The following is a 14,959-nucleotide window of genomic DNA, read 5'->3' on the forward strand; positions in this document are numbered from 1 at the left end:
ACTTGTGGCGAATTTTCTTCTTCTTTTTTTTTTTTTTTTTTTTTTTCTTTTTTTTTTTTTTCTCACGTCAAAGCAAGGCACCTAAGCCAAAAGCTGTTTCTACCTCCACATGCAAGTTCAGTCACTCATCCAAACAAACATTAACACACATACACACTCACACATGAGCGCAATATGCAAACATCTACAACTACATACACACACGCACGCACACACACACACACACACGCACACACACGCGCACACATTCACACAAAGCCTGTAGGAAAAAGCCAAATTGAAGAAAGTGTATTGATAGTTTCTATTGGGGGAACACAGGCCACTGATTCGATTGCAAGGGGTGCATAAAGCTGCATTTGCATAATATGGAATAAATACACAAGATATGTCTAATAAAAGTCAGAGGGAGAATCCCTCTGCTGGAAGGCTGAATTTCATTCACCTCTGTTCTAGTGTAAGAGGGGAAACTCCGAATGGCCTCGTCCAGCTTAATCTTTCTGCTGAAACCAAAGTGAAGGGAATTCAACATCTGATATCTTCCTTATCAGACTCATTGACCCTGATCTCACTGAGGCAGGTGAAGCACGGCGGCGGCGGCGGCGCTATCACCTCTGCTTTGTTTTCTATATCGACGTACGACAACCCCTCTCTGGCCCGTGGGTGCTGTAACCTGTCGCTTATGTAACAGCCGACTTTGCTTTCCTTTTCTCTCTCTCTCTCTCTCACACACACACACATACACATCGTTTCTCTTCTTTTTTTCCCTGCTCTTTCTTTACTGTCCATGCACACCTCACCTAACACTTTCCTCATCCTCTTTCTCACAACTTCACTGCACATAACCCATAATGCAGCTCAGCTTTGTCTCATCAAACCACAGCACTATCAAATCAACAGTTTAGCATGGCAATCTAGAAGCAAAAACAATCCCAAGGAACTGCAACCAGGACAAAAGGCAATCAGCAAAAAGGGGGGTGAAGGAGGGTAAGGTGTGGGGAGAGGAGAGGGGTGGGAGTGGGGGGGGGGGGGGGGGTCCAGTGAGTGTCTTGTCCTATGATATCCACAATGACAGCAGCAGGGGAGGTAAAAGATTCAACAAGTCAGTGCAGTACCAGTTTCGGCCACCTCTAGCCCTCCTTGTTCACATTACCATCACGAAACATCTGAGGGGGGAGTGAGGCTGAAATAGGCACAGCCCACCTCCCAGATTAAAAAAAAAAAAAAAAAAAATCACAATGGCATGCAGTTTGTAAGCAAAAAAAATAAGCAAGATGTCAGTTCTCACATGCGCCAATAAATTAGAAATAAGAGTTAAATATTCCTAACGGTCACTCAGGTGCTCAACCTCTCCTCTCCAGCTAAAACAGATGCTTCACTTCCTGCTTCCTACTTGTACTGGCTCCTTTCTGTCTATCTGCAGTGCTGCCCAACTACAATCAACAGTTGAAGCACATTCTTCCAAAAATAACTCTGTTGACTGAACACAGACAACATGGAAATGAATATGTGCACTGTGTAATACTGTACATAATACACACATGTGGAACATTCCTTTCACAGTCCTACTGAGCACGAGTTATCTCCTACTGCGAAATGAATTTGAGGCAAGTGAGCAAGCAGTGTTTTCCGCATTCTGCCAAGAGCAACTTTAGGACTTCCTTTATCTTTAGCAAAGGCATTAACGCCTTTCCGAAAGACAGCAATGAGATTTCTGTTGAAGAGAAGGTTGAATTTTACCACTAGTTACATGAGTAAGTCAGCCAGTTATCCATCAAATGAGAGGCTGTACAACAGAAGCCATCTGAATTCCCCCTGGAGGGGTAGCGAGCTATACAAACCCACAGAGCTCCCATTAAGGGAGCGTGGAGACGGGTGGACAAGGGCAACATCTATCATTTAGAATAAGCCGGATATGCCTCACATAGCATGCTCACTGCTTCTTTGGGCCTGTTTGGAAAACAAACAACACTAAAAAAATAGAACGTTGGTTACAAAAATAAGTATAACATTCAATACTTTGATTGTCTTTTTAAAATCTATTTATTTTCTGCATATGTAGATGACCTTTAAAGATTTCAAGCGCATAACGTTGAAGGTGCACAATTATCTTTTTTACTGATTTCTTCTTTCGTTCTTTTTTTTTTTCTTTGTTTTCGGTGGGGGGGGGGGGGGTGTTTTATTTTCAACATCTTAACATGAAAATAAAATATCCAATATGGTCCACAAAGTATAACTGTGCGGTATCAAGTGCTTTTGTACAAAAAGAAAAAAAAAAAACGATATTATTATTAAAATATTCATTTTAATGGCTTTACTTCATACATAAATACATGTTGAAAGAACACAGGAGCAATCCACTGGTTGGTCAGATATATCTGAATGACTTTGATTTAACGACTGGATGTATATACACAGGAGGGCAGTTTGGGCGCTTTAACAACGCTACAAATAGGCAAGTCGGCGTCCTTTGTTCCTAACTCTCTGTCTGTACCTTCTACCCAGAACCGCTGCCAGGTATTTCTGCACGGCCATCTGCTTTCTATAGCGGCTGTAGCTGTCAGTGAAGATCCCGTCTGAATGTCTTTTGGATAAGGGCTCTGACTCTTCCTCCATGCTGTTGTCTTCACTGGAGGGTGGGGGGGAGGGGGGGGGGGAAGAGATAATAATAACATTTGTTAAAGGTGCAACCTCTTGACAGATTTCTACTCTTTTTGACATCTTAGCTTTGACAGTCTCTTCATCTTCCCATGAGGCAAAGTTGCCAATAATAATGAAAAATGCATTTACGGGCCTTTTATCCTTTTTTTTTTTTTTTTTTTTTTTCTCGTTGAAAAAAAAAAAGAAAAAAAAAAAAAAGCCAAAGCAAGACAGCAGATAAGAAACAGTTATTTGAGCGTTTTTGAAAAGTTATCAATTATTAATTTACAGCCCATTGTATATTCTGACGCATGGATTTTCATTAGAGCTCGGTCAAATAAAATCAATGTATGGATTAATCACATCAATTGCAGTGTATTTTAAAGTCTCACAAAACTGACCCTCGCTCTTACAGGACATGAACGCAGTGCCACGCCACAACAAAAATACAACCAAATTAAAAAAAAAAAAGTGTGATGGAAATGTCTACACGGTTGTTGTTGTTGTTGTTTTTTTTTTTTATAGAGGAGTAAGAAACAATCAAATACCAAAAAAAATAAACCACGCACATAAAATGACAGACAGTGATGTGGGAGCCTGAACTTGTGCAGCGCAGAAACATTAAACAAAAAAAAAATGATGACTGCAGGTGAACGCTTATAAGAAATGCCCTTACCCTGAACGAATTGTCACCAGAGAATGCAGATAATGTCTCGCTGTTAACTGACCCAGGAGCTCCCTCAAGGCTCTATCTAATTCTTCCTCAGCATGCCTTTCTGGTCTGAGATGATAAAACGCCAAAAACACATAGATCATCAGTGACTAAAGAAAAAAAAAAAAAAAAAGCGCAGACAAATGATCCAAAGTAGCCTAAAATGCCCCCCACCCACCCGCAGGTCCAATATCACAAGCAGGTGCAATTAAATCGGGAACCTTCGCAGCCTTTGTGCAACACAGGCTATCCTTCCGTATCTGCCGATCTTCATTATCAACAGCTTGGAATCAACATTTTAGGCTACTCGGTATGAAAATAACACAGAACAAATAACATGAGAAACTCTGGGGAAAACAAAGCAAGCAAACATTATCGCAAAGAAGTCATTAAAACGGAATCCAGCTCAAGGCTTTCTTTTTTTTTTTTTTTTTTTTCTTCTTCTTTTTTTTTTTTTCTCGTGATAGGAAAGCACATGTACCTCTTCTCTGGTGGGTAGTATAGAGTGTAGGCGTCGTCGTTTAAGGATGGTGGGCTTCGTATAGCAATCTGATCGCTATCAAAACCCATGTCGGATAATGAATTCCCATCCTCATCGAAGGCGTCGTTTTCAAGTCTGCAAAAAATAGGAAGAAGATTCATCACAAATTTAGATCGAGGCACAAGTGGGACGCAGCAGTGAAAGAATGCCAAATGTCTGCATCTGCTTTTTAAAATCAGTGGGAGGTTAAATGCAGCAGAGACAAAGAAAGAAAACGGGGGTGGAGGGGGGGGGGATGCAGAGGGTGTTTTTTTTTTTTTTTTTTTTTAATAAAACCAGAAAACGAATTATAGATATTTGACCCAAAAAAGCCTTAAAATGTATTAAATGTGCAAAGGTTTATTTTTTTTTCTTTCTTTGAATACATTTTTTTTTTAATTCTGGAAAATTGGATTTTGATTCCAATTTGTTGCTCTTAACACAGGCTACAGCCTCATTAATTATTTAAAAATCGAAACAATGGGTGTGAAAATGTTCATATTTAGTAAAAGCGTGTACACAAAAAAAAAATGTGTTTCAAAGAATGCTGCAAATAGCAGTGAAAATTAAAATCAATAGAACCACGCCCAAATTATGGATATGCTTTTCGCAGAAAAAAAAGAGAAAAAAAAAAGAATAAATCTTAAATGGATAGAGCTCTCCTATTCGTTTTGCCTCGCCTCTCCTTGGTGACGCCAGTCCACCGTCATCCCAAAGGGCTATCCATTGCATTGACTGCACTCTCATTTTTTAATAAGGGGAGTTCTGTGAACAGTCCCACCGGACGGATATCTCTGTACAATTTCCACAGCCATTTTCCACACAAGACTAGATTTTCTGTCAGTTAAAATCACTGTATTTCCTTGTTGCTCTTCTAAATTCTGTGATGTAAATTTGCGCGCGTATAGTTTGTGCGTAATTGCGTGCACTTATTCCAAACAAAGTGTCCAAATCGAAATTTCTTTATGGTAAATCACAATGAAATTCCAGCAATGAACAAATCGGTCTTGATCAACATAAACAATGGACAAATAACAAAAACTACCACGATAAAGGTCCATAAAGCGCAAACCTACCTAATCTTAGGGTAACTTAGTCCGATAGGTGTGCAGAAGACGCTGTAGTGCATTAAGATTCCGTAGATGAGCAAGATTAAAGTCGCTTTACTCGAACTGGCCATGCTGTTCGGGAATGAAAAACACAGGTTAGTCACTCAAAACAACAAAATTGCTCTTTTTTTTTTTTTTTTTATCAAATTCACAGACTGCTGCTTCTTCTTTACTACTACAAACAAACAAACAAACAAACAAAAAAAGCTGGCTCGAACATACATTGCTTTAGATTAACAGGATAACATATCTTACCGTTGACTTAAATCCCCCCCCCCCCAGCTAAAAAGATTTATTTCTGCTTTCTTTTTTTTCTTTTTTTCCCATCCCATTTCCTTAAAAAGTTAAACTGCGGTGTAGACACCGGATCCTCTGCATGCTCGCCAAAGTAATTTAAAAAAAAATTGCGGATCTCCAAGCAGTTCAGAAAAAAAAAAGAAGAAGAATTTCCTTTACTTTATCTCGCTTTCCAGCGTTGGATTTGTCCGAGTCTTAAGACAATCCGTAGATAAAGCACATACCTATAGCAGGAAAGCAGGGAGAGCGCTGTGCTGGAGGCTGTGATCCGGGCGCGGCTGCGGTGGTGGTGGTGGTGGTGTGTGAGAGAAACGGTATCTTTCTCACGGCACTTCTTTGCTGGTTGAAGCGCCTCCGTCGTCTCCTTATGTTCCCCTCAGTACAGCCTACCTCACTTTTATACACAATTAATAGGACTCAACCAGTCGCGGAGGCGAAACATAAACTCGGGTGGGAAAGTGCACCGTATGTTCGTCTACATATCGTTGCTCCAAACTTTTGTCCTGTGCTGTGATTGCCTCGGATTTTTATCTATGTATTCGTAAGCCTTGCCCCCCCCCCCCCTTCCTCCTCCTCCTCCTCCTCCTCCCTCCAATAAGTCACATAAGGATGCTATAGACGTCATCAAGTCTTCCTCCCGGAATATAATAGTACAGTTCCTTCCTCATCGATGCATCCGTCAGACTCACCCCCACCTCCCTCCTAAGATGGAAGTTTACTTCCAAACTTTCTTCTTTTTTTAAAGAAAAAAAAAAAACCCAGAAACGGTTGTGAATGCATACATGAACTTGTGATGCGACGGCCAATATAAATCAATTTGTCCACACCGCAAGAGCCACTTACTTTTTTTGTCACGTCACCAATTGGTCTAATTATGCTTTGATGATTATGACTTAGCTGGGAAATGATCATCTTTTTCTGCTGCTGGTGGTTTCATATGACTGGAGTGTTCTGATGGAGGGGGGAGAGGGGGGGGGGGGGGAATCAGGCTTCCGCTGGCCAAGTTCAAGGCCTCCGGGGAGTCCGGAGCTGTCCAGTGCTGAAATTAATCCTCTCAAATTGCGGCTTTCAGACTTTTTCTTATCATTTCCAATAATTGCTCGTTGGATATCGTGGGGGTGGATTTAATGGCCGTGCAATGACAGGACTAAGGTCCCGACCTACACGTTAGATTGTCGAAATAAACGAGGCACATAATCTGATTTGAACACGGGCTGGTGACGCAGGATGCCTGTTCCAACAGTTACGTGGCTCTATAAACGAGTCGCCCATTTCACCAACATTGTTCTGATATTACTTGTGTCATTATGTGCTGATTTACGTGTTAAAACGAAAAATAAAATGAGAGAAGATTTGTAGCTTTACTGTAATGTATTGCATCAGTTAACCAAGAAGCTCTTGGGCCTAATTCTCTGAGAGTCACGAAGCCAAATTTGTGGGTTTTTTTTTTTGGGGGGGGGGGGGGGGGGAACAGGTCCAACCTCTTTGTACTTGCAGCTTCTCAGTAATATGCGACTAATTCTTTGCTGATACTGTAGTCAAATAAATCTGCAGTGGAGTAAATCTCGGCATTACTATTCATCACACAGGCTACAATTAATAGCTTATAGGAGAGTCGGTCAGATGCAAGTTATATGAGACTTTTAATTTGGAGGGTGGACGCGTCTAAAAATCGAATTAGTTTTATTGGCCTGTCGGGGGCCCCGTTGTATCACCAACTGGAGGTCAGCGCACTTTTTGATTTACCACCGTACAACACTGAATCAGACCTATAGCTCACCAACCAATTGACGAGTTTGCCAAAGAACAGAGAGATTCACGTCAGCGTTTTGTTACGCTGACGCACTATGACGAACACTGCCAGTCTGCCAGAGGGGCCTATCCACAACTTTTTTTTTTCCACGGGGCGTGATTCCCTATGAAGAGCACAACTTAAACCCTATATGATTAAAACGGAGCAGATTGCTAAATTTAGGCCCGGTACAGCAGGTACAGACGCAGCACAGTAGCCTGAGCAAACGGCGCCATCATGAGGAGAGAAGACGAACATGCTGAGGTTGAGTCATCGTCACTGAGGCAAAGCATGACCAAAAACAGTGGCGCTTGCAGCAGAACAAATGTGTGCTTTATTTTATCAGCAGAACAACTTAACTTGAAGTTGATATGATTGTGGTTTAAAATAATTCTGATGGCAATTGTGTTTGTAAAATACTAACAAATACATTTAAAAACCGTACTACTTCTGGTAAAAAAAATTATGTAAAAACTATTGAGCTTCACTGGGAAGGCTACATGATATTTCATTGCACTGTTTATATGTCTTAAATGGCTCTTTTCTGCCACCCTTCATGTCTAAACAGCAGCTGCTAAACATCTCAGATCAGTTCACGAGAGACCTGAAGATGCAAAATGATCAATATAGTTAACAAGGAACAAAAAAAAGATGAGAGAAATGAGAAAAATAATTTATAAATAATTATATATAATATTATTTTTTTTAATAAATATAATATTTATATATCTTTTTTTAATAGTATATATATATAAATATATTTATATAAATTTGTTATATATATATTTATGTCATATCTATATATATTTATATATATATTTTTATATATATATATTTATATAAATTTTTTATATATATTTATGTATATTTATTTATATATATATTTATATATTTTTATATATATATATTTTTTAATATATATTTATATATATATAAACTGCATTGAAAGATGTAGCGCACAAATATGCAGGCTGATGTTTTAGGTGATGTGTGGATGAAAAATAGAATTAGTTCAATTAAAACAATGGAAAATATGCAATGATACAAATGCTAACAATTATATTGACACGGACAGGTTTTGCTTGTGTGTGTGTGTGTGTGTGTGTGTGTGTGTGTAGTTGTGTTTGGTACACAGGGTCCTCTTTTTAAGAGCTGTCTTGCGGTGTCGCCTGCGCACAGAGCAGTTCAGAGTCAGCAGGGGTCAGCAAATCACTTCAAAAAACTCTCAGTATATAAATCACATACATATTGAACCTGCAGTGTTATTTATACCTGTAGTCATATTTCTACTTGGTGTTCAAGATGCATCTCCCCCTCTCAGACTCAGACTCCCAGACTTGTATCATGTTCCCAAAAGAAATTAAAGCCCAGAGCCTGTATCGCAACTCTGGAAGTGTTATAGTACAAATACCAGTTTAAAAAGGATTACACACCATGAGTTTACAGTCTGTGCTCCACAAAGCCTGAACTGAAATCCACACAGGCCCATTCTTACTGTGCCAGAGGTATCATGGACCCATTTTTACCTTTTATAACACCTAGAGGGCGCCATACGCCTGCGTATTGTGAATGAGGTTCAAAGGTTAAACGGCACGACAAAACGTTTATGTTACATTTTACGTCTTAATTCTACATCTTAGAAATACCTGTACTTGATTTGTTTGAGTGAGGAATATGTGAACCGCTCTATCTGTTGGGTCCGGAGCCAGATGGTGGATATTCTCCTCAATTTGAGGCAGGGATGTCGGCCATATTGGGCACACGGGAAAACCATTCAATAGGACACAATGTGACATTCATGTGCTGTCGGAAATCATAGAACACACTAGCATGAACCTAGAGGAAAGTGACAAAGAAAAAAGAAAAGGAAAAATGTGTCTAAATTCTCTCACTCAACTACTCGAGATGTGATTTGAGAATTGCTGCTGGAATATTTTTGGGCGAATATATATATATTAAAAAAAAAAAAATAAAAGCTTTAATTAAAAGGTGCAAGGCATGCAAGTAAAATAATTCATACCATTGCAAAAACTATTAATGAAGTAAAGATTCATTGCTTGAGTACTTTGACAATTGACAAGACATGAAGTACTTCTATTGTCTCCAATGTGACTATTTGCTGCTCTCTGTGTACAATGTATACAATCACTGTGTACACTGTAAATAGTTGTAAATTGAACATCTCTTCTATACAGTTGTTTGTTTTTACAGACTTTGTTGCAATCTTTGCTTGTGAATCTCAAGATATTTATAGGACTTTCTAATTTATTTGAACCAAAACTGGGAGTAAAGCAGTCTTTGGCTGAATGCATCACAAATATACAATTAGTGTTGGAAGAATATTTAGATCCCCAATGTAAGTAGAAGTACATAAGTGTTAGCAGCTAAATGTAGTTTAATGTTATGAAGTAAAAGTACTGTTCTGGTTATATATATTATTCTATATGATATTATTAGATTATTAAAACTGGAGCATCAGTGTGTAAGCAGCACGTTACTGTTGTAGCTGCTGCAAGTGGAGCAAGTTTGATCTACTTTTTATACAGGGACAGCAGATAATTCTGACGGGTCGTCATATGAAGAAGAAGAAGAAGAAAAAAAAAAAGTTTGATCCACAAATATGTTTTCAGTTTTGGGATTTTTTTTTTTTTTTTTTTTCTCATTTTAGATTTTTGGTGAGATATTACATTATTTTTGTAAATGATATCACGTGAGTAGTTTAATGGGGAAGAAAATCACAACTTGGTGGAGCTGTTAAAAACTCATAATCATCTGTATTGTGACCCCAGCTACACACTGTTTTTTTGTAAAAACGTCAGATTGGAAACCACTCGTTGAATCTTTAACAATGTGTTGTATTTTAAACTCTTTTTTTATATTACCCATTGTGGTAAATCTTCATCTTAAATGTAGCCTAACTAAAGCTACAGATCAACGTAGTGGGGGAGAAAGTAGCCTACAATATTTCCCTCTGAGATGTAGTGGAGCGGAAGTATAAAGTAGCATACTCAAGTAAAGTACCTCAAAATTGTACTCAAATACAGTACTTAAATAAACGTAGCCTACTTAGTCACTGCCCTCCTCTTCCTGGTACGCGTTGGTTTTAATAGTGAAAAGCCGAATTTCCGAGCTTAATCTGAGTACTGAACGCAGCATGATTCCTTCTTTGGCCTCATCGGCTCCTCGGTACTAGTCCGGCTATTGTTGTGTGTCTTTCGGGGCAACCCTGACCTATCAGCAGGCGGTGATTTCTGATATTTTCGCCGTTTCTCTGCGCGGTTACAGCGCCATATTAAGCGGTCTTTGTCAGCCGGCGGCGCGTCCTCGCTGTGGAGGAACAAAAAAAAAAAAAAAAAAAAGGATCCCAGCGGAGGACTTTGGGCTGGTGAAGTAGTTGATCGGTATGGGACAGACGGAAGACTGAGATTCCACGTTAGAGAGACTGCTCGTGTCGGCTGTTTCCACTTATTCTGGATTGTCGACGTGAAATAAAAACGTGGAGGGTGGGGGGGGGGGGGGGAGAGAGAGAAAGACCGCAGGACGCATGTAGCCGAAGTCCAACACTGCTGAGGTCGCTTTTCAAGGTAAGAAATGCTATCCGGAGAAATAAAAGTCTCATTTTGTCTTGGAAGTGGAGTGACGAGGGCCTGGTAGTGTTGTGACACTTCAGGAAAGTTGGGATACGACCTGGTGAGTTTCCTCGTTGCGTTAAGTCGTAATAAAAGTCCGTTTCATTGTCGATCCTGACCCCGGACTCGAGCTTTGAGCTGCTTTATTTTCTGATTTGGTGGAACAAGCCGAAATGAAGAAAAAAAAAAAAAAGGATCCCAAACCGTCCTGGAACAAGGCTGCATTTGAGGTTTTAGCGATAAAATGAGCAAAATGACACATATAACAAACACCTTTTTTTTTTGTTGCTTGTAAAGGTCATTTTCTATTTTGTGTTGGGAGTTCCCTTCACATGATAAAAGTTTGCCCAGCTCCCCCCTTTCTCTCTGCCTCACCCAGGCTCTATCTCCCCTCTCTCTCTCTCTCTCTCTCTCTCTCTCACACACACACACACGCACACACACAAAAAATCAGCTGCTTTAGGCCTCAGCTGTAAAAGGCCTTTAACACTCAACACAGTTTTCAAAATGACAACTTCTAATTTAATCTTTTTTGCAGTAGGTTTCAACTTCATCAACGCACGCTTTTATTGTGAAGGTGCAAATCTACTTCCCAGATTTACACAGTTTCGTGATTTGTCTGTATGAAGGCGTAAAAAGCAGGCATGGTGTTGTGTGGTGGAGTGTGTATGTGTCCACATAGTCGGTGCATGTGTGTGTTGGTGTGTTTATATACTCCGGTGCCACAGTAATCCTCCTCCACGGTAATCCTTCTGTTAGTACAGCCGCAGTTGGCTGGACAGTTGTGTCTCCTTAATACACACACACACGCACACACGCACGCACACACACGCACACAGCTGGAATGGTGGGAGAGGGGTGAGGAGCGCTAACAGGTGGTGTTGGCCGGGTTTCAGGGGCTTGAATTTAACTGGTGGCACGAAGGATCCTCGCATACTCCTCGAGTGTCCTCGTGGCACGAACCAAGCTCTACATCATCATTACAGTTTGCTGATTAAAAGCCTCCAATCTGTTGTGCCACAAGTGGGAAGCCCAAAGTCACAACGCCACTCGCTCCCATGTTGGCAAGCTCAACAGATGTTTGGATTTTTTTGTTGTTGTTGTTGTTGACAAAAAGAGTATTCTGAGATTTCCGAGATCCCCACTCGGCGATGTGGGCAACAGAGAACAAGAAGGGCTCTTTTTTATTTTCTTCTTCTTCTTTTTTTTTTTTATATAGCTTGAAGATGGCTCTTTCTCTTTCCCAGCCTCACTCTTGCCTTTGACAGGCACAGCAGGTGGCCTCAATGCCATGAATGGATTCGGAAGGAAGTCTCTCCCTCCACCCTCTCTCCCCCCCCCCCCCCCCCCCCCCCCCCGCTCCCGCCAGTCTCTTCCACTCAATGTGATTGGCAGAGATGGCAGGCTGCCCTGAAGATAAGACCGAGCTGTGCCTCAAGTGAGTGTGCCCGGACGATTGCCGTGTTATGCTCCAGTAGTGGTTTGCAGCCCGTGGTACCTTCTCATCTTTCTATGATTGCGGCCGGTGTTACTTGGCGAGTCGGTGAACCTAGCTTTCAGGCTTATGCCCTGGATTTATCTTTTAATAGTATGAGCAGTTTGGTTGTGGACTTAATGTGCTGCTGTTTGCTCGAGCCATGTCATTAAACTCTCGATGCACTGAGTTATTGCGGGTGCTTGGTAGCACCTTGGCGACATTTCCTGCAGTGCTGGAAAAGATCTGTGGGAAATAAAATCAGCAACACTGTAATGATCGATTTGAACCTTTAAAGGTATTTTTAAGCTTAACTTAAATTTTGAAAACATTAGAATTTGTTGTTGTTTTCCAAAGAAGAAGAAAAAAAAACAAAAAAAACAAAACCATTTTGGGTTGTTCTTTGAAGTATTTCCAAAAGCGCTGGTTCAATACTCGAGTTATAATACAGATTGAGTCCTATTTTCATCACCAAATAACATGCTTTTATATATAAATACAGCTAATACTACGCTCCAATAATCTGGTCCTGCCTTCCATCTAATTGTGGAAACATGTTTCTTTCATTGCTGTTTGGAGCAGGGATGTATCATGGGATGATTGTACTCATCTACAAAACAGCTGGGTGTGGTCACGGTACACCTGACACCACCTGACGCCACCTGACCCCACCTGACCCCACCTGACCACACCCGACCACACCCGACCCCACCTGACCCCACCCAGCTGTGAAAACTGAATGTGGTCGGAGGTCCAAGAGACTTTAGGAGCCAGTGTGCTTCATCAGAACCGCTGGAGTCCGAATCTTTCTGTATCTTCGGCTCTTTGGCATTAGTTCCATTTGCAACAATTTTCATGCGACACTGTAGAGTGTCTTTCTGGAGTTACTGTCTAAAAGTCTGCGCCCAGTTCACCGTTTTTAAACGACAGCATGTCTCCTCGCCGACGTTTCACTCCGCCTCGGTGTGCAGCCATTTGAAACAACCGTAAACACTTTTGAGATTCGACATCATACAAACCATTGTGGGTGTTTTGACTAAAAACAGCCCGGTTAGAGTAACTGATTGTTATGATGAAACAATGACACAGTGGTTTGTAAAATGAGGCCCTTTTTAGATATCAATATATCACTGTGTCAGTTATTTTGTCTTTCATCGCAAAGATCACGAGGTAAACGGTAGAATTGGTCGTAATTGACCGGGAATTTCTACTTGCACGTGTTTGATTGGCCTAGCATCTTGGTGAAAGTCACAATGTGTTTTGGTTTTTTTTAGCTAAATTTGAGGTATCAGATTATCCCACTTTTTATGCTGTCGAGAGCCGCAGCTGGAGACATTATTTTTGCGAGTAGTCCATTCGTCTGTTTTAAAGGGAATTGGTTCGAGTTTGGCAGAAACATTCATTTGGACTCGAGGCTCACATGCCAGTTGAAAGGTCACTGCGAACTCACAAAATCCGCATATGTCTAACAGGAAAAGATGCTGAAGTGTTGACATTTCAGATCCAAAAGGTCGACTTCACTGCGACGTAATGTTGTGCAAACTCTCTTCTGGCCATTTTTTTCAACACCAAAACTTAAGAACAGAAGGTGAGATTTTGACTATATTTCACATTTGGTCTGATGTTGTATTGGATGACACTAATCGAGGGTGTCCAAATGAAAACTGTGGTTATTTTATAGATCTTCTGTGCCGTTGGGTTGAAAAATGTCCGTGAAGCATCTGTGTTTTAGAATTTGTAGTTTTGTTGCAGCAACATCCATATTTGAAACATTCCCTGCGTTCCCTGGATCGCACGCTACTTCTTTTTACTTTTTAGTACGTACTGCCGCTACCCTGAAAAAGTACATACTGTTGCATGCAGTATGTGTACAATTGGGACATACTACTTCATCATAAAAATGTGACTTTGACCCACTTTGTCACATTAGTCCGATCCGTTTAGCGGGCGGAGCATCAGTGCCACCAACTGTCAGTCGATGTGACGTATCTTCCGCTGCGCAAAGGATTGTGGGTCAGAACAGCTCGAGCAGCATGCTGGCCTGCATAATGCAAAAATACGACCAGATGTAGTAGGATTTATGGTAGGATTTGTAGTAGTTATTTATTTATTTGTATTGGCGGGAAGGAGCTGTATTTTTTTTGTTTTTACGCAGGATTATTTTCTGTCTGAACACGGCCTTGAACCTTTTAAATCCAAAGAATCCAATTCAACTATGTTCGTCCTCCTTCCAAAATCTATTGTGAAGTTAATCTGAAACAAAAACAGAAAAAGACAAATATCACAAATGTTCACAATCATGTAAACTACAAATACCTGAATAGAGTTGTCAAAAACAATAACTGACACCTCGATAGCTTTGAGTACGAAAACATTTTTATCAATCTGTTCAACTGGCACTTTTGGGTTAGTACTAAAACATCATGGAGGTCAAATCCCCATCCGGATTCCTTACGTTTTCAATAACACCACATGTATACCGTGTCTTTGCTGTCAGCGCTACACACCGCCATCTTTTAAGAGCAGACACTCTGAAATCTGTGCGATCAAATAATAACACACAACTTGGCTGACATTAAAACTAAATATAACGAAGTACATGAGGATTGGATTGGGTTTTCTTTTCATTTACACATTTGTCATTCTGCTCCACTGACTCCGACCTCACACCGGCTAAATTGCTCTAAACCTTTCTCCGATTACCTCGTGTTTCTGTCTTGCTTCCACTTTTCCCTCTTGAAATTCCCCGATTGCACCGGTTTTCTTCTGAGATGACAGCGCTGTCGGTA

General features: G+C 40.5%; 2 protein-coding genes across 3 annotated transcripts in view; one reads left to right on the plus strand and one right to left on the minus strand.

The window, feature by feature from the left end:
- Window positions 1–2,158: 2,158 nt before the first annotated feature.
- adcyap1b (adenylate cyclase activating polypeptide 1b) lies at window positions 2,159–5,795 on the minus strand. Of its 2 annotated transcripts, XM_069157744.1 has the most exons (5): window positions 5,500–5,795; window positions 4,946–5,050; window positions 3,831–3,965; window positions 3,314–3,418; window positions 2,159–2,626 (listed from the first exon to the last, which is right to left on the minus strand). In XM_069157744.1, exons 2-5 carry the CDS (start codon window positions 5,047–5,049, stop codon window positions 2,443–2,445), a joined length of 528 nt encoding a protein of 175 aa, XP_069013845.1. In that variant the 5' UTR covers window position 5,050; window positions 5,500–5,795; the 3' UTR covers window positions 2,159–2,442. The 2 variants fall into 2 exon arrangements, with proteins under 2 accessions (XP_069013845.1, XP_069013846.1); XM_069157745.1 differs by lacking the exon at window positions 3,314–3,418.
- A 4,416-nt stretch (window positions 5,796–10,211) lies between these two features.
- yes1 (YES proto-oncogene 1, Src family tyrosine kinase) overlaps window positions 10,212–14,959 on the plus strand; it is a 30,371-nt gene continuing 25,623 nt past the window's right edge. Inside the window, exon 1 of the mRNA XM_069157747.1 lies at window positions 10,212–10,651. The gene's annotated coding sequence lies outside the window, so the exon portion shown is untranslated. The remainder of the gene's footprint in view (window positions 10,652–14,959) is intronic.

Source organism: Embiotoca jacksoni, unplaced genomic scaffold (assembly GCF_022577435.1).
Source record: "Embiotoca jacksoni isolate LCO1_2020_lvr unplaced genomic scaffold, fEmbJac1.0.p SCAF_22, whole genome shotgun sequence".
NCBI lineage: Eukaryota > Metazoa > Chordata > Actinopteri > Embiotocidae > Embiotoca > Embiotoca jacksoni.

Coding starts and splice junctions, on each gene's coding strand:
- adcyap1b (XM_069157744.1), bottom strand. CDS start 5,049: ATGGCCAGTTCGAGTAAAGCGACTTTAATCTTGCTCATCTACGGAATC. Junction 3,966..4,945: donor CTAAGTTACCCTAAGATTAG/GTAGGTTTGCGC, acceptor TATTTTTTGCAG/ACTTGAAAACGACGCCTTCG. Junction 3,419..3,830: donor TACTACCCACCAGAGAAGAG/GTACATGTGCTT, acceptor TTATCATCTCAG/ACCAGAAAGGCATGCTGAGG.